At 36.2% G+C, this 24,017-nt stretch overlaps 1 protein-coding gene across 2 annotated transcripts in view; it reads left to right on the top strand.

Moving 5' to 3' along the window:
- The first annotated feature begins 329 nt into the window (after positions 1–329).
- The window catches only part of PKN2 (protein kinase N2), a 160,537-nt gene continuing 136,849 nt past the window's right edge, over positions 330–24,017 (top strand). The window contains exon 1 of one of the 2 annotated variants that reach the window (XM_074221750.1): positions 330–481. In XM_074221750.1, the coding sequence (XP_074077851.1) occupies positions 434–481 (48 nt within the window). In that variant the 5' untranslated portion in view covers positions 330–433. Of the gene's footprint in view, positions 482–857; positions 2,934–24,017 lie in introns of those variants that run through there. The other variant, XM_074221749.1, reaches the window with a different exon arrangement.

Here is a 24,017-nt window from a genome sequence, read left to right as displayed (position 1 = left end):
CGTGCCCCGCGGCCGCCAAGCGAGGGCGCTTTTGCGACGCGCTGACAGCCAAATGGTGCGACAGGAGCGGCCGCCGCCGCCGCAGCGCCCCGCACCGAGAGGCTCGAGGCGCCTCCTGCCTGCGCCGTGAGGAGGAGGAGGAGGAGGGGAGGGGAGGAGGGGGGGAGGAGGAGGAGGAGTTGGGGAGCAGCAGCAGGAGCCGCGGCGGCGGCCGCCACCCGACCGACCTCCCCCCGAGCAGGCGCAGCCGCCGCCGCCGGGCTCGCCGTGGCCGGCCGGCGCTGCCCCTCCGATGCGGCGGGCGAACTGAGCGCCTCCGGCCGGGGCCGCCCTCCATGCAGCCTTCCGCGCCCTAGCCCGCCGGCCGCCTCTCCTCGCCCTCCTCCCGGCGGCGGCGGCGGCGGCGGCGGCGGCCGGGCCCCGGGCCCGAGCCATGGCGTCCAACACGGAGCGGGGGGAGATCCTGCTCACCGAGCTGCAGGTAAGCGGGGCCGCGCCCGCGGGCCTCGGGCACAAAGGGCGCCCCGCCCGGGCCCCGCTCGTCCCTGCCCCCCGGCCGCGGGAGGCCGCGCGGGAGCCCCGAGGGCCGCCCCTCCCCTCCCCCCCCCCGCCCGCTCCCACCCGGAAGCTCGCGGGCCGCCGCGGCGCCCACTTTCGCTTTCCCCGCGGGGTCCGCGCGGGGCCGGGGGGCCGCAGCCCGGCCGAGAGGCCGCCCCGGGGCGCCGGGGCTCGGACGCGGGCGGCGCCGCGGCCCCTTCCCCCTCCCGGCGGGGCGGGGGGTCGCGTGCCCCCGAGCGGGGCCGCGGGGGCTGCACCTCCTGGGTGCCCGGCCCGCCGGGACCCCGACCCGGGGCATCCGATTCATTCCTTTATTTGCTTCCAACATCCGCACTTCGGACCCCGAGGCCGGACTCCCACTGCCGCCCGGTCCTTCCCCCAGCCCATTGCAAAGGAAAGGCCACGGGATGGCACGGTTAAAAAGGCTTAAAACTAAATATAGAAGGTCGTAAAGGCAGAGAAAACCGTTGGCAGTCCGGTAAAGCCGCACGAATTAATTACTTCCTCAGGACAATTGTATTATTTCATTACTTTTAATGTTCATTTACAATCTGAATTCCAAACTCTCGCCTTTCCGCCTGTCTTCCCCCTCCCACTGAAAAAATAAGCACCACGATAGGATACCGTTGTAAAGGGCGACATAAATTAGAGGATTGTATGGGAAACTAAAGCTCAGGGACAGTAAAGGTGCAATTTTTTTCCCCATCCAAGTTCACCACCCCAGTGGTAACAAACAAAACAAAACTCGGGTCCTTAACTTGTTTGCATCTAGATCGAAAGTATGTTGCATTTTGTTGAAAGATGACTATTCATTTGAATTGAGTTGAGGTTGTTCAGAGGATTAGGAAGGCGGAGGGGAGAAATTGGGTGCAACCTTGTGTGCAAGGGTGACTTTGGAAGCAAATGAGAAATAGTAACTCTACTTTGGAAGCAAATGAGAAATAGTAACTATTTTGACGCTGCCAGAATCTTATGTTTTTAAAATTAAGAACTACAGAAGTGGATGTAAAATCTGACGAATCATAAACAAATGTGTTCTATGCCATATTTCCCATACAGTATGTTTCAAGATGAAAATTGAAAAGGTATTGATTTATTACTTGGATTCTCTTCCCTCTTAAAAGAGGAATTGCAACCCAATACTTTTAGAGTAAGGTGTATTGCTGTAGTTTAGACTTTGTAACATTGATAATGTTTCTGCATAGTAAATAACCAGTTTTTAAAAGAGGTCTCTAGTATACCTTGGCCTCACTGAACTGATAAACATTCTTTCATATAAAATATGCAATGAAATTTTGGAGATAGAAATGAGAGGAAGATTAAGCAGTGAGGCAGATAGAGAATAAATCAGCTGATTTAGCATTAATATTTAAAGTGTTGAAAAGTTATAGTTAAGAAATGTTATAGTTTTTCAGTCTAAGCGAAAAAGACATGAAAATATCACAAGAATATCTTTTGCAAACAAAAGGATTAAAATGTTCTTATTTTATGGGGAAATGTCATGAATTTACATTCACATACTACTAAAAAATTTTTATAAGCATAAAAATTTGAGACCTGAAACCAGAGGGAGAATCTAGTATTTTGTTTTGAAGTTTTATACAGTGTCACACACACGTGTGTATGTATGTTTTTTAAATTGGCATGCACTTAATGTAATGCTGTTCTTTCTAATTAAATAGTGTCTCTAAGAGATAAGATTGATGAATGACATCATTTTCTTGCTTGTGTCCAGGTGTACCAGGTTAGCTTTTTATTGAATATTTTGCTTTAAGACAGAATTATATTTTGCTAATCTACTACATTGAGAATGTGGAAACACTGATTCTGTGTTCTCTCTAAATTGAGTAGCAATAGGATGTCATAATGTTTACTGTTTGACTTTTCACATTTAACTTTTTATTATTTGTTCACAAGTTGTAATATAATCAGAAATTTACTCAGTTTTGTCCTGTGTCAAATTATTCTATTTTATTGGATTCATTTTAATTGCACTTGGAAAAGCTTTGATTTTTGAGGACCCCAGATACAAAATACTGAAGGAGAGTTATGTATTAGATACCAGTTATTAATGTGAAGGTAAATGAAATAGGAGATGGGACTGGACCTGGGATTTCTTTGGTATAGGGAACTCCCCAGATCAAGCACGTCCCTTTTTGCAAGGCAACTTTGTGTCTTTTTTGCAGCCTGGAGAACTGCCCTGGATCCCTGTGAAGCTCATCATCTTACCCAGAACAGCCCCACTGACCACTGTGCCATGACAGTAATAGGGAATGTCTACAATTGCACTTTAAAGTTTGAAAATGTACATTTATGTACATTCTTGGCAACCTGATGTTCAAAGCAACCCTGATTTAAGATACTGCATTATTAGTGTAAGATTCATTATTGCCTTATTAGTATTAGTCTCATTTTATTGATATAGAAACTGAGGCACATAGAGAATTGCAACTTCTCCACGGTCAGATAGCTAGTAAATGATTAAAACTCAGGATTAAACTCCAAGTTATGATTTTTTCTAATACAAATGCTGCTATTGCTATTGCATTTCTTTGCCACTTGAGAAGTAAGTTTTAAATACTCAGTTAAATGACAAATTTAAAAGCACTTTTTAAAAGACAAAACTTTTTTGCTTCATTAGGAAGTGTGATTATTAGGAAGTTTGACATATACCATCTCAAGTATTCTTGAATTCATTTATAAGAAATATGAAACAGCAAGTGTTGTTACTTCATTTCAAGTAAACATGTTTTGAATATGGAAACATTGTAAGTTTTTCTCATTAATTGCTTTCAAGATTAAAATAATAAGTTTTTAGCTGTAGGAACCTAATCATTCTTTAGTCTCTGAGTTCATTGAATTGATTTTGTTAGAAAACATAAGAATATCTTGGCATTGGTTATAGAAAGGAAAGACTTGAGAATCTGTAATGGTAGTATTTCCTGCATTACCAGTCAGTATAAAGGACTAAATCTAACTTTGCTTGTAATACTGGAAACCTACTCATCTGACCAGGAAACAGGACTAAAGAAACAAATTCATTGGTTAATGATTCAGACTTGGAGGCAGAACCTTTTACTTGAGTAAAAAGGGTCATAATCAAAACTTTTCGTCCATAAAATTCATTTCTAATTCATTGTACTTATTATACATTGCTCCTGGCTATTTAAAGTATGGTCATGACACTTGTTTGTGAGATCAGTGATACTTAGGGCCATTTCTAGGTACATTGGATTACTAAAATTAATCAATCATTAAATGAAAGTGTGTGCTGTTTTCAGTTTTGTAGTCAAAGAAAACTAAATTGTTAGCAAAGTTGTAGGTTTCGGTCACCATAAGTTTTATGTTTTCCATCCACGTGGTTAATGGAGCCTTTGTCTTGTTGTTCAGTCATTCACTTGTGTCCAACTCTACATGACCTCGTGGACTTTGTCCATGGGGTTTTCTTGGCAAAGATATTGAAGTGGTTTGTCATTTCCTTCTTTATTGTGTTCATTTTTTATAGATTTGGAACTGAGGTAAATGGGGTTTAAGTGGCTTGGCCCAAAGTCACACAGCTAGGCATATAGTCTGAAGTTGGATTTGAACTCAGAACTTTACTGACTCTAGTCTTAGTACCCTATCCACTGCACCTCCCAGCTGCCCTAAACCTTTATCCTTTATTCCTAATATCAAGTTCCACTCCAATTTACTTTGGTCAAGGTTTCACGCAAAAATCAAAGACGAAGACTGAGGTCCTTTGGCAATTCAGTAATTTATTTCTTTTCTTGAACTAGAGAGATGATTATTTAAGCTTTCCAAAATATGTGGGCCGATAAAATTTAACTTTGAATTTAACTTTGAATTAGCATACACATTAAAACATAATGTAATTCCAGGGTGGCTAGGTGGTGCAGTGGATAGAACCTCCGCCCTGGAGTCAGGAGGACCTGAATTCAAATTTGGCCTCAAACACTTAATAATTACATAGCTGTGTAACCTTGGGCAAGTCACTTAACCCCCTGCACAAACCATACAAACAAAAACCATAATGTAATTCCTTGACAGAAATAAGTTCACAGTAGATTATTGTAATAAGAAACTGTATATTTGCTGCTCTGGCTAGAGTGAATTTTTCTCAAGGAAATAATTTCATACATCTAATACAATCTAATTTTTCTTCAGTCCTTGTCCATGTTGGAGTTATTCCTAAAAGTGAAAGATGAAGAATATCAATTCTGAAAGCATTAGCTAAATCATTTACAAATATGATGTTTCTTTAAAACAGTTTTATAGACCAGTCTCCATTCTACATAGAAAAACACTTGTTAACACTCAAGACATCTTGAGCTTATTCAGTATTGAAGAATTGCAATATTTTGTATTATGTCTTTTCAAAAAATAGGCTTCTTCTATCCTTCCCATTGCAGGTTTGCTTGATTTCTGGAGCTTGATGATCACTTTTACATTAAACTTATTTTAAGATTGTAATTAAAATGACAAAGACATTATTTTCCTCCCTTTAAAAGAGCTTCACTATCTACAGTCTACACTAGTTTCCCCTTTACACTCCCAATTCTTTTTATCACGCTTTCCAGAGTTTGCAATCATAAAAGAACTATGTTAGCATTTTGAATCTTTGACTAGACGTTATTGGGATGGCAAATAGGAGTTGTAAAAAAGGGTTTTGGAATGTGATGGTAGAAAAGGAGTTTTTGGCAGTTTAGAATTAAGTAACATTAGTCTTAATCTAGCCCTCTTTCACTATCTTCTCTCCCTCCTCTCCTTCCCAAAATAAGATTATTCATTCATGAATGTACCGGATCTTCAGGTAATATTTGGTAAGTGGTCTCCTTTACATCAGTGGAGTAAAACTTAAGACAAAAAGGATGCCTTTGGCCATTTTGACTTTAAAAATATCACATTTACATTATCTTTGTTTTATTTTATTTATTTTGTTAAACATTTCCCAATTATTGGCTTCACTTGAGTAGTTTTTCTGTGAGCTTTCACAGTGATAGTGGATGGGTAGTTTGACATCTTTGTTTTATAGCATTTGACTTTTCCATAAAGGACTTGTGTACAGTGTTTCTTTTCTTTTGATTTCTTTCTCTTTTTTTTTGATCCATGGTTTCAGATGGTCAGAAACAAAATAATACTATAGTGTATCAAATTATAAACTAAGTAGTCAAGGCTTTTCATAGCCTGCCTTCTCTTTCCCTATCCATCCTTTCTCATTACACTCCTCTCTATAATTTATACTACAACTAACTGGACAACTCTGTGCTCCCATATCTCCATGCCCTTGACTTTTTTTGTGACTCCATGGATTATAGCACACTTGTTTATTAAGTTTGTGTTTTTATGCCTTAAATGTCTTCCCCCCAATCTAAATTTCAATTCAAGCCCTAAAAAGCTTAGGCTTGGTGAACACAAAGATAAAAACAAAGCTTTCTGCTCTTTAGGAGCTTAAAACTCAGTATCTGTAGCTCCAGGAGACTTTACTGGATTCTGCCTGGTTGGGAAAAATCTTCTTTTCCTTTCCCCACTCCCAACTTTGTCTTATGCTTTTTTTTAAATTCATTTTTTATTTAAGGCAGTGGGGTAAGGTCACATAGCTAGGTAATTAAGTGTCTGAGGTTGGGTTTGAACTCAGGTCCACCTGACTCCAGGGCTGGTACTCTATCCATTGCACCACCTAACTGCCCTGTCTTAAGCTTTTTTAATACACATTGTATTACACGATATTTGTTTCTTTACTCCTCTCATCCTTTGTACCTTTTCCAGTACTTGATTCCTCTGACAAATAATGTTTTGGATTGATTGACAGTAGTATTAACAACAGTGAATCTTTGTTATCTTTTCACTTGATAGTGTTATTCTAAAATACTGTTGATCATTAAGATAGCTTAATATCTTATCAATCATTTTATTTTATCAAACAAAAGTGCATCATTAAACATCAGGTATTTGAGTGCTTGTTATGCACATTTAAACTCAGTGGTTCTTAACCATTTTTGTGTTGAAATCTCCTTTGGCAGTCTAGAGAAGTATATATACCTTATATCTCTTATCAAAATAATGTATTTAAGTGAATAAAATATGTGAGTACAACGGAAAAATTTTCAAGGATGCTTGAAAATAAAAATGTAAAATCCCCCCCCACACACACCTCTGAAATTTATCCCTGGCCCTAGGGTCTGTGACTCAATTTTCCAAAAAATTGAATTGAAATGGGAATAACTTTTTTTTCTGTAATACTACAAATATTTCAGTCCCTCTGTACCTTTCATTCATGATGGCACATGTCCAGAGAATAGGACCAGGTAGAAGCTACTGGGCTCCAAGACTTTGCATATGATTTCGTGAAGCCTTCCCTCTCTTCTCTTCTAATATTCTTGATGATTTTTATGCAATGAATTGTAAAAATTATATAAGCACTAAGATCATTGTAAAGATCAGTGTCACATACAGTACATTGTCGCTAGAAGTATAAATGGCATTTGTTTATAGAAAATTAATGTTGCATCAATTTTTAGTAAAATGTATTGCCTCAATCTGTTGTCATATGTCTGATCTTTTGCAAAAAAAATCTTTAATTCAACTACTGTATAACAGAACCATATTATACTTAATATAATTAACTTTCATTACACAACAGTAAACCTGGCAACAAAATCAGAAGGCAGTAAATACTGGTAAAATTCATTCTTTAAAAAAATTTAAAAACTTTTTCATATGAGAAAACATTATGCTATTAAGAAAGTCATGCTAATGCTTTGAAAGCAGAAATGCATGTGTGCATTTTTGTATTTTAAAAGATCTAGTTTATCATCATCTCACTAAAGTTGGAAGCTAATGAAACATTTGAAGTTAACTCAATTATCATATTGTTTTTATAGCCCTCATAAAAGTAAATTTGTACAAGAGTATATATTAAGCATTTCATAGCTTAATATCTTTGAAGAGAGTAATAAACAAGGACTCCTGAGAATGTATTTGTTGAATATACCTTTCCCCACTATAACAGTTGAGTTTCTGAACAGAAAAGTACTTAGTAGATTCTAGTAGATACCATCGTTTGTATCTTTTTTTTGTATCTTCCTATTTTTAAGAAAAATAACTTTAAAATTATCTGGCTAAAAAGCTCAATATCTGGTTTCGTCAAAATCTTGTTTCTTTTAAAAGAACTAAATGGACTAGAAAGTGTTATCAAAGTATTATTTTCAAATTTTGACAACATTCTTTTGGGAGATACAGGACTTAACCTGAATAGTGTTTTCTTCAGTAGGCTTTTCCAATCCCTGTGACTACTAGCTTTTTTCCCTCTAAGATTCTCAGAGTTTCTTTAGGGCAGGAACTATTTTTGCTTTATCGTTGTATTTTCATCACCATATCTGGTACAGAGTAGGCCCTTAGTAGTTACTTTGCAATATGAAAACAAATGAATCATTCTTAAAGTGTCACTCCCTGGCAAATTACCTATGGAAAGAGAAAACTTCCTTCAAAGATCACTTCTGTAATGATCTAATCATTGATGGTCAGAGTTCTCCATTACTACTTTTTTTTGGACCTATTGCAATATATGACACTATTAACTTAAACTTTTTAATTAAGATCATTGATTTAAAGCTGAAAGGACTTTTAAGGGCCATCTAGTTAAGGCTAAGGAAACAGACCAATGGAGATTTAAGATTTTCTCAAGATCACAAAAATGACAAATTGAAAAACAGAGGTTTGAACCCAGATTTCTTAGCTCGCCTTCCTCTGTTTTGACTTCTGTTGACACCGTACTCTGCTGTATCTCCTATTTTTGTCTTCATTTAACCTTTTTTTCAAATTATTACCTAAAAATAGACATTTCTCAGATTTTCCCCCCATAGACCTTTCCATATATGTTCATACTATTACCTTGATTTCATATCTATAGACTTTTACTTTTTTTTTCATCCTATTCAGAATCTCTATTTTCAGCCCTAAATTTTCTCTTGAGGACTAAATTTAGTCCTCTGTTTTCAGCTACATGATAGATTTCTTGCTGTTATCTCTTAACTGAATTGTTTCTAAAAATCAAACTTATTATGATCCTTCCCAAAGGAAAAGAAGATTTCCATTTTTGCCTCTAAGTGACCTATTTTAAATAATAGATATTTAGCCTCAGAATATCAGTCATCTTTGACTCTTCTCATTCAGCCCCTTAAAAACTCAAATACAATCAGTTTGCCAGATCTTGTTGATTCTACTTCCACTTCTACTTCACTCTCCCCTTCCTTTATATTTAATAGTACTGTAGTTTAGATCTTCATTACCTCCTGGTTTTTTAATTTTTGTTGTTTTGTTAAAAAATTTTTTAATGATTTTGTATCAATTTCGTGTGCACACAAACCATTTTCAATATTCTTACAGTAAAGAAAATAATTGCACAAAACTTGGACTGTATAATTATTTTAATCATCTCATACTTCATGTCATAGTCTGTCCTGGTAACCCATTCTATCTCTCTGCTGTGAAAAAGTCCTCTTTTTGTTACCTTTTATCTAGACTATTCATTGGTTTTCCCATTAGAGTTCATTGTTTTGAGAATTGCTTATACTCTCCTGGCTTCTTATTTCACTCTTTATATAATTCATATAAACTTTGCTGTGTTTCTTTGTATTCCTCATATTTTTATTTTCTATTCATTATTTTATTTCCAGTTTAATAATATTCTGTCACATTCATATCATATGTTTTTTTCCAGTCATTCTTTATTAGTAGACATATTTGCTACCACAAAAAATGCTGCTTTGAGAATTGGTAAAATGGACCTTTGCTTCTATATAACATCATTATACTCAATTTGCTTAGCTGGATTGCTGGGTCAGTGGTTAGTCAGATTTTTTTTTTAATAATTTCAAATTGAAATCTAGTAATTGAATTACCTTCTTTCTCCACCAATAGTATAGCAGTATGCCTGACTTCCCACAGCTCCTCTCATTCTGATTGTTTTCATTTATTTTTCATTTTTGCCATTTTGCATGTAGTAAGGTGAAAACCGAATGAAGTTGGAGCTGGGTTTTTTTTAGGGGTTTTTTCTTTTTCTTTTTTTTTTTTTGCAAGGCAAACGGGGTTAAGTGCCTTGCTCCAAGGCCACATAGCTAGGTAATTATTAAGTGTCTGAGACCGGATTTGAACCCAGGTACTCCTGACGCCAGGGCCCGTGCTTTATCCACTATGCCACCTAGCTGCTCCTTGGAGCTGTTTTAATTTGCATTTCTTAAATATGATTTGGAGCATATAGTTAACATCTTAATTTAAAGTTACTCATTTCCTTTAATCACCTAGCCACAATGATGGTTTGCTGTTATATATAGGAACCCTTTCACAATCCCTCTTTATTCTAGTGGCCCTCCCTCTGATGATTATTTTCACTTCATCTTTTATTTAGCTTATTTGTCTATAGTTTTTTGCATGTTGTCTTCCCCATTAGACTATGAGCTCCTTGAGAGTAGGGAATGTCTTTGACCTCCTCCATTCTTAGCACAGTGCCTAGTTATGTACATAGAGGAGGAATCTAGCAGCTGGATTGGCTGAGAGTCCCAAAAATTAATAGTGGTGTCCTTGACAAGAACAACTTGGATTTTTCCCTTCTATTTCTCAATCAATTGGTTACCAAGTGCTATTGGTGTCCTTCTCTCCCCCCCCCCACCTCCCCTGTTCTCCCAGCTGCCACACTTGTATGGAACCTCAGAGCCCCTTTCTTGACTCTGCTGATTTTTGAGTTATCTGGGCATGTCTTCTGCTTCAGGAGCACTTACTGTCTAGCACATAGAGAGCAGTCCCTTTTGTACCAAGGAGGCTCCACAGTCTAATACCAAAATAAGCAACAGCAGTGTGGTATCTCAGAAAGAGTTCTTGATTTGAAGTGAGGAGATTTTTATTTGATTCCCAGTTTAGCTATATGATCCGTGTGATCTTGGACAAGTCACCTGACCTCAGCCTCTATTTCCCATTTGTACAATGGGAATGATGATGAGTGTCCTGAGAAAAGTAAGTAAGGTGGACAAGTTTGTAGAGTTGACAAATAATAAGTAAAATCAACCAGGTCCACAAGCTTTTCATTCTCACACCATGACTCTTACCTATGGTGAATTTGTTGCCAAATTTTAGTTGATATTATTGATTCATGCTTTTTTTCCCAAGCACCTAGCCACTTGGCTTCTCTGCTTCCATCCTGTTACCAACTCATTGCTCATAGCTGCCAAATTGATGTTCCTGAATGACAAGAATGTCGCTCAGGAACACATCAATCCCCTATTCAATAATTGTCATTATAAACTAATATCAGAAATGGCTTTCCACTCCTCTTCATCCATTGTAGTCTTAAAAAAACCCATACTGTAGATACTGCTCTTCTATTCTCTCTGTTTTGATTGTCTTTCCATATTTATATTCATTTATCATTTTTAATAGAGCAACTAGGTGGCATAGTAAATTAGCACGCTGAGCCTGTAGTTAAGAAGGTAGGAGTTCAAATTTGTCCTCAGACAGTACCTGTGGGCAAGTCACTCAGCTCTGCCTCAGTTTCCTAGTTTTTAAAATAAACTGGAAAAGAAAATGGAAAGCCATTCTAGAATCTTTGCCAAGAGGAGAAACAAAGACAGAGGAAGTAGCTAACATTTAATGGGAAATATCCTAGTTGCTGTCTACAAGTAGAATGAGATGATACTTGAGCAGGTATATCTGTTTTTTTTTTATTTTATAAATATTTTGTTTTCCAATTATATTCAATAGTAGTTTCTGCCAATAATTTTTTTGGTAAGGTTTAGAATTTTACAATTTTTCTCCTACCCTCCTTTTCCTCCTCTCTCCCCTCCTCCCCACAGAGGGCAATCTGAGAATCTTTACATTTTTTCCATGATATACATTGAACAAAATTGAATGTGTTGAGAGAGAAAAAAAACATATCCTTGAGGAGGAAATAAAATAATAGCAAAATTATGAAGTACATAGGACAACTTTTTAAAAATTGAAGGTAATAATTTTTGGTCTTTGTTTAAACTCCACATTTCTCTCTCTGGATACAGATGGTATTCTCCCCTAACATTGTCCCCAGTTATTGCACTGATGGAATGAGCAAGTCCATTGAAGTTGATCATCACCCCTATGTTGCTGTTAGGGTGTACACTGTTCTTCTGGTTCTGCTCATCTCACTTAACATCGGTTCATGCAAGTCCTTCCAGGCTTCTCTAAAATCCCATCTCTCCTGATTTCTTATAGAACAATAGTGTTCCATCACATACATATACTACAGTTTGTTCAGCCATACCCCAATTGATGGACATCCCCTCGATTTCCAGTTCTTTGCCATTACAAACAGAGCTGCTATGAATATTTTTGTTCAAGTAATGTGTTTGCCCTTTTTCATGATCTCTTCAAGTTATAATCCCAGTAGTGGTATTGACTCAAATGACTCAAAGAGTCATTTTTATTGTTCTTTGGGCATATTCCAAATTGTTCTCCAGAAAGGTGGGATCAGTTCACAGTTCCACTAACAATGCATTAGTGTCCCATATTTCCCACATCCCTTCCAACATTGATCATTGTCCTTTCTGGTCATTTTGGCCGGTTTGAGAGGTGTGAGGTGGTACCTCAGAGATGCTTTAATTTGCATTTCAAGGAGGTATATCTGTTGCTTGAGATCTTCAAGTAGAGACTTTTGTTATGATTTTTTATAGAGATTTTTATTCAGATATGTTTTGGTTATTTGACGTCTTGAGGTTCTGTTAACTAAACATATAGGAATCTATTATAAGTCCCTTTCCATTAAATGTGATTCTGATTTTTATATTTTTAATAATGGGCTACTTGGGTCAATTATGATTAGTTTTATCACTCTTATTGCCAGATTAGATGTCAAATTTATTTTTCTTAATTTAAAGCTTCTTAAGAAATGGGAATATGATTTTTTAAAAAAATTTTTAGGAATATGATTTTTTTAAACGAAACTGTTTATTCCCAGTGCCTAGGACAATCATTCCTGCCAGCTGTTTATCTGAAGTTCGACCAACCCCGATTTTTGTCATCTTTCTTATTTTGGTTGTGTGTGTTATGTTATTAATCCAGTCTTATAGTTGGCATATCTGATGATTAGAAAGGATAAACAGTTTTTCAGTTAATTACAATTTGTGTTCTTTTGTATATCATCTGCTTTTTATTCATAAAAAATCTGTTACTTTTATCCTAGATGTCAGATTTACTATTTTCACTAATCTTTTTTGAATTGCTTATAAATTTTTGTTTTTAATTAAAATTTTTTTATTTAATTGATCTTTCTTTCTTTGATAAATATCCTTCCACCTTCATTTCAGTAGGCCCAGACAGATTTGATCTCATCAGATGTCATCTCATCTGGTGTTATTCTGTACTTTTTCTATAAAGGATCTATCTACCCAGCATGTTTTGAGGCCTTATGTTGTTGGGGTTTTTTTTAAATATTGAGGTAATTTCTTCCATCACTATTGAGACAATAATATAAAGCATCTCTGAGGTACCACCTCACACCTCTCAAACCGGCCAAAATGACCAGAAAGGACAATGATCAATGTTGGAAGGGATGTGGGAAATCTGGGACATTAATGCATTGTTGGTGGAACTGTGAACTGATCCCACCTTTCTGGAGAACAATTTGGAATTATGCCCAAAGAACAATAAAAATGTGATCCATTTTTTTGATCCAGCAATACCACTACTGGGTCTATAACTTGCAGAGGTCATGAAAAAGGGTAAAAGCATTACTTGATCAAAAATATTCATAGCAGCTCTGTTTGTAATGGCAAAGAACTGGAAATCGAGGGGATGTCCATCAATTGGGGAACGGCTAAACAAATTGTGGTATATGTATGTGATGGAACACTATTGTTTTATAAGAAATCAAGAGAGAAGGGATTTTTAGAGAAGCCTGGAAGGACTTGCACGAACAGATGTTGAGTGAGATGAGCAGAACCAGTGGATTTGCTTGCTCACTCCATCAGTGTTGTAGTTCTAGCTGGAACTAATAGTGTTGTGTAAAGCATACTTTTTTTTCCTTTAACACTACCATCCAATTTGCACATCCTTTGAGTTTGTTGAAAATTATTCCCTTGGTCCTGTAAGTTCAAGTATAGGAAGTCTCCTTTCCTTGACAGGGAGAAGTGTTAGAAAATTCTTTGCAGATCTCTTCCATTATTCTTTTTGTCCTTCAGTATTCATCCTTAAATGCCTATACAGGATGACTTTGCTTGGTTAAGTCCCCTTCCAAGCCTTTTTTTTTTTTTGGCAAGGCAATGGGGTTAAGTGACTTGCCCAAGGCCACACAGCTAGGTAATTATGAAGTGTCAGAGGCTGAATTTGAACTCAGGTACTCCTGCCTCCGGGGTCAGTGCTCTATCCACTGAGCCACCTAGCCTCCACCCCCCCAAGCTTTTAAAAAAATTGATTGTAACCTCTTTGATTTATGAGTCATGAATGTTCATTATCTTTAATCATCCTTTAGTTATACAAAAAAAGTTAATGGTGTCAGCCTTTGATTTTTATCTCTCTCTGCTTGGCAACCTAAGTAAAAACCTTTGCTAAATATAGGGCTTTGTTGTGACCATAATTCATAGAATACTACAGTGTTGAAGAACTAAGACACATTATAAATCTGGACTTTGAAGAACTAGAGAGTAAAAGTTATCAGGAAAAGTGATCAAAATGAAAGTTATCAATATATACATTGTGAGAATCAGCAATAATGTTTCATATACTTCCCTGGTATCTTTACAGTGTCAGAAAAATCAAAGAAGGCCCCAATCCTCACAGAAGGATGGGAGCAGGCTTGGGTGGGTAACAATCTATTTTAGAGAGAAAACATTCATTTACATCAGTCAGTCAGTAAGGATTTATTAATTGCTAAATGCTAGGACACTGAGCCATGCTAACATCACAGAAATCACTGCCTTTTGATGATCTTGTCCAATTTTTCTATGTCTTATCGAGTTCTATGAAATGACCCACAACTCTTTAATACTGTATTGGCCCATCTTAATCATTTATAGTCCTCCATCTATTGCATTCCTCTATTTCTGTAAAATCTTTATAAAAGTTCATGTGTGTGTCAGGATATGTTAATAATGGTTAACATTTCCATGTTGTTCATGACCAAGAAATGCAAATTGACCTATATAGATTTTTTAAAAATATGTTAGAGTTGTGAGATTTTTCTTGTCATGATACCTGCAACATAGTATATATGATATAATAAAAATATTTACATTATAATCGGATTTCATTGTCAGTGTTTGGTTTAATCTCTATTTTTTTGTTCAAATTTTAAGTCTGGACCAATATCATTTTTCAGTTTAGCTTAGAGGCCTTTGGACTCCTTACTTAAACTTACTGGTTAATGAATATAACTTGAAAAGACAAAATGGAAAAGGAATTTCCATTTTAGAGAAATAAATTTGTGGGAATGCACCTCTGGAGAATTAATAAACCAGAGTATTTATTAAGCCCTTAATATATGAAAGATCCTCTCCTAATCGCTGGGAGTACAGAAACAAAAAAAAAATTAGATCTTATTCTGTTGGAGCTTATATTCTAATGGGGAAGATAATATACAAGTGCTAGGGTGGAGAAAGTAACACAAAAGTAGCAAAAGGGAGCTGGGTGATTAGAACATCATTCGCAAATTGTTTTGCTCCTTTTTGATATAATAAAAATTACCTATTTTGTTGTGTTGGGAACTTTCTGTGAATTCTCATTAAAATCAGAAGAAAAATCATTTTACCATTATATTGTATGTTATTTGTATTTTGAATGTAGACTACTATTTTGTTGAAGCTGTAGAACCAGTTTTTATCTGTTATATAAAAGCTGTTTTGTACTTTGTAAGTCTGCAGCTAAGAGAGTTGCATATATGTGTAAAAAATACACACAAAAGATAAGTTTGGTAATAAATTTTTAATTTTCCCAGAATGCCCTTAACTACTTTGTACTATATATGATGAAATACATTAGATTATAACAGAACCTTAATCTGAGGTCTCTTTGAAAGGGGAGAAAAAAAATAAACCCTCATTTTTTTCCAGCCAGATAAAGTATGGGGCAGGAGGTACAGTTTACCTTTTATTTGGATTAATGTTATATGTAATTTTAATCTTTTATATTTGTATTTGCCATCTAATTTCATATAACAACATACCTTAATGGAATTTAGACATTATAGAAGAAGCTAACAATAGAAATAATTCAGGATTTCATGGAAAAGCAGATAGCTTTCAGTAGAATTTTCTTCATCATCCTTTTTTTTTAAAGGATTTTGCAAGGCAAATGGGGTTAAGTGGCTTGCCCAAGGCCACACAACTAGGTAATTAATAAGTGTCTGAGGCCGGATTTGAACTCAGGTGCTCCTGACTTCAGGGCCAGTGCTCTTTCTACTGCACTACCTAGCCGCCCCTCATCATCACCATTTTAATACCTTGGACTACTAGATATGAGGTCTGCTTCTTGGTTTATATCTCAAGAGAAAATGTTAATGAAAAATGATAAATACATTCAAGTCTCATTTGCTATTTATTAAGGATCATTCTTGCCAGGGCGGCTAGGTGGCGCAGTGGATAGAGCACTGGCCCTGGAGTCAGGAGTCCCTGAGTTCAAATCCGGCCTCAGACACTTATTAATTACCTAGCTGTGTGACCATGGGCAAGTCACTTAACCCCATTGCCTTGCAAAAAAAAAATCATTCTTGCTTGGCCTGGAATCTTAACTGTTGCCATTAAAGAGGGAGCAAAGTATCACACATTTATTCATGAAATTAGAATTGACATCATAATAAGATTGACCTCAAGCTCATCTGGTTTGAATATCAGTCCTTCCCTCCTGTGGTATATGATAGAGATTATAGAATGTTATATAAACACATGTTTTATCCTTTTTAGTGGAATAAAATCTTGAGGGCTGAAACTACTTGCCTAGGTTATTAGATTTAAAACTGGGATTTTATAGATGAGTTTACATGAAACCCAGAGAGCTTAAGTCACTTGCCTGGTTTTATGTTAAGTAGCAAGAAAAAGCCCCCCCCCCATATGAACCCAGACCTCCTTCACTCTAATAAGTCTAATGTTCCATGGTCACTATTTCATGTTTGTTTTTGTATCCTCAGCACATAGCAGATAGTATTAAGTTTTTAATGTTGAATCGATTTATATTTGGAAGTGAATTTCAGGTAGTCTGAGTAGTCTCCCTCAGTCAGTCAGCAAGCATTTATTGAATATCTGCGCTCTACATTAATCTTGTGAAGCTAAGTGCTGTAAATACAAAAAAAAAAAGCTGGGGGGGGGGATCCCTGTCCTCCAGGAGCATATGTTCCGATTAAGTGACACCCATTTTGTTATTACTAGCCCATTGTAATCCAAGTACTAAGGAACTGAGCTGGGATTTGAAATCAATAAACTTCCAACCACAACCATCTTTAGTTATATATTATATCATATAGAATTATACACTTAAATACATAATAAATATTCAGAGGGGGGAAGAATTAAAAGATGAAAGAGGTAGCTATGGGGAGCTAATATTTTTTCCCCTTTACTCCTATTATGCCCTACTTTGTATTATTGTGATAGATGGATAAAGAATTAAGCACATTTTTATATCCCAATCTGTTCTATGCAAGGAAGCAAGCTCATCCTTTCCGTCAAGTATTTATAGTCTATTGAGCAAAGAAAACACTTGGGGAAGGGGAGAATTGAGAAATACCTGGGCAACAGGGATGGCAAGGAGAAAGGAAGTAGTTTGGAGGCCAGAGTCTCTAAGCAAGATAGGACAAAAAAGCTCAGCTGAGTCAGAGGACCTAGGAGTGAAGTACAGAATCCCAATCCACTGAGAGAGGGTACTGTGTCAGGGCCAGGAGACAGCCAGAAAGTGGCATGATGGTCACATAGGTAATAAGTGGCAGAGTTTATTGTAATCTTTCCATTGTAACAAAAAACTCCATTCTTAAAATCTGTGGTATGGAGCATGTCATTTAATTTTAGAACTGGAAGATACAAAAACGACACCTTATCCTCCTATAAAAACCTAGAAAGAGGAATTTGTACAAGGTGACAGAACTAGTTACTTTTAGAAAAGAACTAGTGTAATAGTCAGGTGTCTTTGGTTTTTACCTCATTATGGTAAATATAGTTTTCAATTTCTTATGGGAAAATAAATTTTCTAGCATATCGGTATGTTATGACTACTTGTAACTTGGGCATAAATAAAAAGCTGCCTGAAAATACTACTATGAAGCACTATCAAAAGTTTGAAACCTTGGAGACTTCTTTGACTTTCCTCCCTTTCCCTCAGTATCCATATCCAATCACTTGCCAAGGTTTGTTGATCCTTCCTCCATAATATCTCAAGTTCTCTGTCTTTTCTTCACTCATCCATAACTTCCCTAGTTCAGGTCCTCTTTGTTTCTTATCTGGACTGTGTCAGTAGCCTCCTGATGGTGATTCCGTGTATCCAGTCTCTTCCTTTTTCAAGTCATTCTACACACAACTGTCAAATTGACATTCCTAAAGAACAGGCCAGACCAAGTAAAGAGCTCTCTTTTATCTTTTCAGTGATTCCTGCTTGTTCCAGGATGAAGTACAAACTCCGCAATCTGATGTTAAAAATGCTTCACAATTTGATTTTCATTGTTTTTAATAGTATTTTATATTACTTTACTTTGTTGCCATTCATTCACCATTTGAGTTACACTGGTCTGCTGGATAGTTTCCTGTACTTAAAATTCTATTCTTTCCCTTCCACCTGTGAGAATGCCAACTTTCATCTTGTACAAGTGGTTTACCCCTGATTAAAATTGACATCTTAACTCTATAATCTAGAATTCTAGGCTTACCATCTCCTATGTAGAGGCCCTTACCATCTCCTATGTAGAGGCCTTTTGTCATTCCTCACTGTTGTCTAGTTAATTGTAATTGTAATATACAATTGTATAGTGTGTGTGTGTGTGTGTGTGTGTGTGTGTGTGTGTGTGTGTATACAATTGTAATATACAATTGGAATTTGTGTACACAGTGTCATTTTCTTATGGTTGTTCATTGAAAGCAGGGCATAGTGGCCTTTATTGTTTGGGTTAAATTGAATTGTTGTCGATGCTCAGGTTAGCCTTATGAAAATTTTTTTGGCATGCTTTCCATTCTTTGGAAACAATTCAGCTTCCAGTCAGGATCCGATTATATATTTTTTCTTCCTTATCAATTATGTTTTTTAAACTATTCACCTGATGTCTCTTGTAACTAACTGCCTAAGCTTATAAGGATGTATTGTTTTGAATTTCTGAAGATATACAAAATATATGAACTGTGTGATAATTAAATTGTTGATTTAAGTTGATATGTTTGAAGGAAAAAGTTAAGATAAACTTTAAAAATTATATTTTTCAGAATTTAATAGTCTGCCATTCTCAATGAATATTTAAAAACATAGCTATGCTAATTTTTTTGTATATTCTGTGTGTGCATATATAAATATGTACATACATACTTTTATGTATGGCATATATACATAATGCATTTGACAGCAGTATACCATTATACTTGGAATTATTCTTCCCTAATTCTCAAACTATTTCAAGCTTGACTTATAAAGCATATTTTTGTGTTTTGTAATAAGAAACATAGGAGGAACAGCTAAAGAGGGGACCCATGTATATGTAAAAGAAAATCCAGGATGATGGCAGAACAAATTTTGAAAGCATTATAGGATTGATTTTTTTTGTCTTTTTTTCTCAGAACTTAATGAACAAAAAATAAAATGAGTATTTAAAAAGACATTGCGAATCATAAGGAGAGAATTATACATGAAACTATGAATTTAATGTAGAGTTTTTCTTTTTGAGCAAAACATACTTCCATATTGACCATGCCCAAAGAGTATTATCTCATTCTGCACCATGATTCAATTGGGGTTTTTTGTTTGTTTTTGGGGGTTTTTTTTTTGTTTGTTTGTTTTTAGGTTTTTGCAAGGCAAATGGAGTTAAGTAAGTGGCTTGCCCAAGGACACACAGCTAGGTAATTATTAAGTGTCTGAGGCCGGATTTGAACTGACTCCAAGGCCAGTGCTCTATCCACTAAGTCACCTAGCCTCCCGATTCAGTTGTTTCTTTCAGGAGCTAAATATTAACATGCTTCCTTGATTGGTCTTTTGGAATCATGACTGATGTTTGAGCTATCTAAAAGAGTAACCCTTTAACTGCCTGCCCAAAAGAGAAATCGAGATTCTGTTAATAAATTATCAACTTTTATGCCTGCTTTCTCATCTCAAAATCTTCATTACAATGAGCTATGCATATATAATAACCCGAATAAAAATATAAGAAGAAAAAAGACAGACATTTGTGAATTTTGTACAACAGCCTATATCTCAGGTACAAGGTTAATGAAAGGTGTAAAACATCCAATATCCAGTGGTTTTATTTTAAGTGGAACTTTCTATGTCTGTAGCAAACACTTTATTGAATGAAGTGATTTCTTTGTAGCTTTTATCAAGAGAAACCTATATTATGCTTTTTAACAAATATGTGTTGCAGGAGAACCTTTGTCTACCAATTTCAAACTGTTTTGTTATTCAGGGTACCATTTGGGGTTGGATGTGGATGGGTTTCAGTATATATTGGTAGAGGGAGAGTCTGTCTATACATTGATGAAATCATGCTTTAGCAGAAAGTGAGTAGAGGGGCAAGTCTTACCTTATGTTTTATGAATATTTTCTTTTAATTTGGGAATATAGGAAAGATTTTTTTTTTAAAAATCAACTTGTAATTTGGATAGCCTGCTTTTCTTTAAATATATAAATACATTTGACTTAACTCTTAAGGTTTTCATGCATATCTTGTTTCCCTAACCTCTAATTCATTAAAATCTATCCTATCTAATGATTTTCTTCCCTCTACTTTACTGTAACAATAATTCCTATATCTTCTTTATATTGGTGAAATATTTAATGATTAGTCAAGTACAGTATTTTGTCTAAAGTAGATAATGCTTTGTGGATCTTGGATATTACTGTTGTTTGTGAATCCATGATAATAGAATTTAGAACTATCATACAGAATTTAATCTTCAAACCCTTCAATTCCATGGAATGTGGTGGAAGAAATTTCAGAAGTCATCTACTTCAACCCTTCTTGAATAAGAATGACCCACTATGGTGTCTCTTTAAAATGATCAAAAAGCATCTGCTTAAAGAACTGCAGTGATGGCGAATCCATCACCTCTTGACTTAGCCCATTACCCTTTGGAAAATTCAGCAAATATTTAAGGAGATTTTTCTTATATTTAAAGCCTCTCTGCTCCCCTCTTAAAACTTTGACAAATTATTCCTAGTTTTGTCATCTGGAACTGAATAGAGCAAATGCAAAATTGCTTTCATAGCTAATGTTGCAGTCACATGCATCATTCTCTAGAATGGTTTCTCTGGAATTGTTTCTTTTGTTTTAGCCACCAAGGAGTGGTTGTTGCAACATGAAGCAATTATGATGGCAGTCTTTTTCACATCAAGGGACCTGGGTTTCACTTTTAACTCTACTAACTAATTTTGAAAAGGTTGAAAACTCACCTAACCTTTAAGTCTTTCTCTTAGTCTAGAAAGAGTGGTAATATGTATGCTATCTTTCACAATGTTGTTGTGAAGATTGAAACAGCAATTTTTTTTTGCAAGGCAAATGGGGTTATAAGTGGCTTGCCCAAGACCACACAGCTAGGTAATTATTAAGTGTCTGAGGCAGGATTTGAACTCAGGTACTCCTGACTCCAGGGCTGGCGCCACCTAGCCGCCCCTTGTGAAGGTTAAATGAAAAATTATTTAGGATTGCTTTTTACTATTGTCTGTAAAAATCTTTGGTGGTGGTGGTGGTGGTGGTGGTGGTGGTGGTGGTGGTGGTGGTGGTGGTGGTGGTGGTGATGATGATGATGATGATGATGATGATGATGATGATGATGTTTGGCCTTTGTCCTTGAAGAACATCATGACATCAGGGAAGTGATGTCATGACAAAGCATATGAATTGGATTTAAGTGAGGGGGTGCAATGCTAAGTCACTATCCTCAGTTTGTCCTTGAGAGCCATCTGGGTTCATTGACCAGATATGGATCAAGATGCCTGGATATGGCCCTGGATTCCAGGCAGTCAAAGGGACTTGTCTAAGGTTGCACCGGTAATAAATGTCAGGTGTTTGAGGCTGGATTTGAACTCCTGTCCTCCTGATTTCAAGACCAGTGCTCTATCCACTGCTACACTTAACTGACCCTGTCATTTTATTGCCATTCTGGATGAATGCTCTCATTTGTTATAGAACATACTATTGGAATTTTCTAGTGCTTTTGTTAAAAACTGACATGTTAAAAATAGCACACTAATAAAGTTATTTCTGTAGGTAGTATTCCTAACTTCACATCAAGTTTATAATGGCTTAAAATTAATAAAATGTGTGAAATTGGTGTGAATGTCAATAGCTAATATTTCTGATTTTGGTTGTGTTATAATCCATTGAGAATTATCCACATCAACATGTTATATACTATGCAAAAGTTAATTCTTAGTTATAGAGACTGTTTTACTATGTTGTAGAGTTTAAAACATTGATCTTTTTTTTTTAGGTTTTTTTGCAAGGCAAATTGGGTTAAGTGGCTTGCCCAAGGCCACATAGCTAGGTAATTATTAAGTGTCTGAGATCGGATTTGAACCCAGGTACTCCTGACTCCAGGGCCTGTGCTTTATCCACTGCACCACCTAGCTGCCCCAAAACACTGATCTTATAATAAATATAATATCATTCTAAAACTAGCTTTTTATTTCCAATTTTCTCATTACCAGAATGTTATCAGGTGACAAACTTTTCTGACCATAGCAATTTATAAAGCTGTTTAGCTAAGATATGAAAGTGTTACAATCTGTATCTGCACAAAAGAGTACCCACTTCAGTTAATTGATTGAATCTTTTGAATTTTAAAAAAAATTGAATTTTAAGTATTTTGGTTATTTGGGGGTAGAGGTAATAACATGGGGAAATTTTATTTTGAATATAAATTGAATAATAGGGAAGTATGTAGGAAACTTTCCTAGTGTTTGTGACTAAAAAGAAAAAGATTCAAACGGTATAAAATGAACCCTAGATTTTGAGTAAGAAGATTTAAAGGATTCAAAGGGATGATAGAAAAGATACCAATGAAGTAACGGTTCATGGTAAGTTAGGGAGATGCTCAAGAATGAAACTTTGAAGAAACAATTGCAGTGGGGAAGGAAAGAGAGAAATTGTCTCAGGTGAAAGTGAATTTCACCAGCAACTTAGATAAAAAAAAGTTGCATAGAAAATTAATCAAGGACTGGTAAGAGAATGGACTGATAAGTGTGGCATGATCCTATAAAAAAAATAGCATCAGAAATACTAAAATTCAGAATGAACTGAGGCTAACAAAAAAGGAATGGACAATAAAGAGAGTTTTGTTACTTATAATGGTAAAAAAGGAAATTCTAAGCAAAAATAGCTTTGCTTGTGCAGTATGGGATGATAATAACTGATAACAAATAGAAAAACAAACTCTGGAAGTGATAGGAAAAAATAGTACTAATAGAGAGTTTTGATCCAAAATGTTTAAAGAACTGGTAATCACTTGGATAAAAGGAATAATGTGGCATCTCATAGTCCTGAAAGAACTGGCAGATGGGATTGCTGGGCTGTTGTCAGAGATATTGAAAGATCTTGGGAAACAGAGGAAGTACTACAGGAATGAAGATGTTGAAATGTTCTGAATTTTGAGAAACTGAAGAGTGCTATAAGATAGTTTGCCTTGATTTTGGCAAAGCTTTTGGAGATGTGTAGATTAGAATTTAGTCAGATGACTTCAGAATTGATTGAGTGGCCAGACTTTTAAAGCTATTAATGGTTCATTAAAGATCATGAATATCTACCTTTACTGGAGGGCTTCTGTCTGACTATTCAAGAATGCAGCAGAGGTAATAATGAACACTGGGGCTGGAAAGATTCATTTCAGGTTGTGGAAGGTCTTTAAAATCAGAGAAGTATGTTAAGGAGCAAATCACAATAATTTTTGTTCTTGAGTTATCATATGATGATCACTTGAAGGAACTGGGGATGTTTAGCCTAGAGAAAAGAAGACTTCAGGGAGACATAACTGTCTTCAGATATTTCAAGGCCTGTCAACTGAAGGAGGGATTAGGTTGTTCTGTTCCAAAAAAGCAGAAACAAGGAAGTTATGAGTAGAAGTTGTAAAAAGCTTTTGGGTCAGGAAAAAATTCCAAATCATTAGAGCTGGCCAAAAGTAGAATAGACTGATGATCTAAACAAAACACTATGAGGTGGTTTTCCTTCCTTAGAAATTTTTAAATAAAGTCTGAATGACTAATTTTCAGCTATGTTACAGTGTAGGTATGTATTCTTTTTGTGTCTGGCTTGAATTAGATGAACCCTG

This window comes from Macrotis lagotis, chromosome 2 (genome assembly GCF_037893015.1).
Source record: "Macrotis lagotis isolate mMagLag1 chromosome 2, bilby.v1.9.chrom.fasta, whole genome shotgun sequence".
Classification (NCBI taxonomy): domain Eukaryota; kingdom Metazoa; phylum Chordata; class Mammalia; order Peramelemorphia; family Peramelidae; genus Macrotis; species Macrotis lagotis.
The sequence above is the reverse complement of the archived record's forward strand: the minus strand, read 5'-3'. Positions and strand labels throughout refer to the sequence as shown.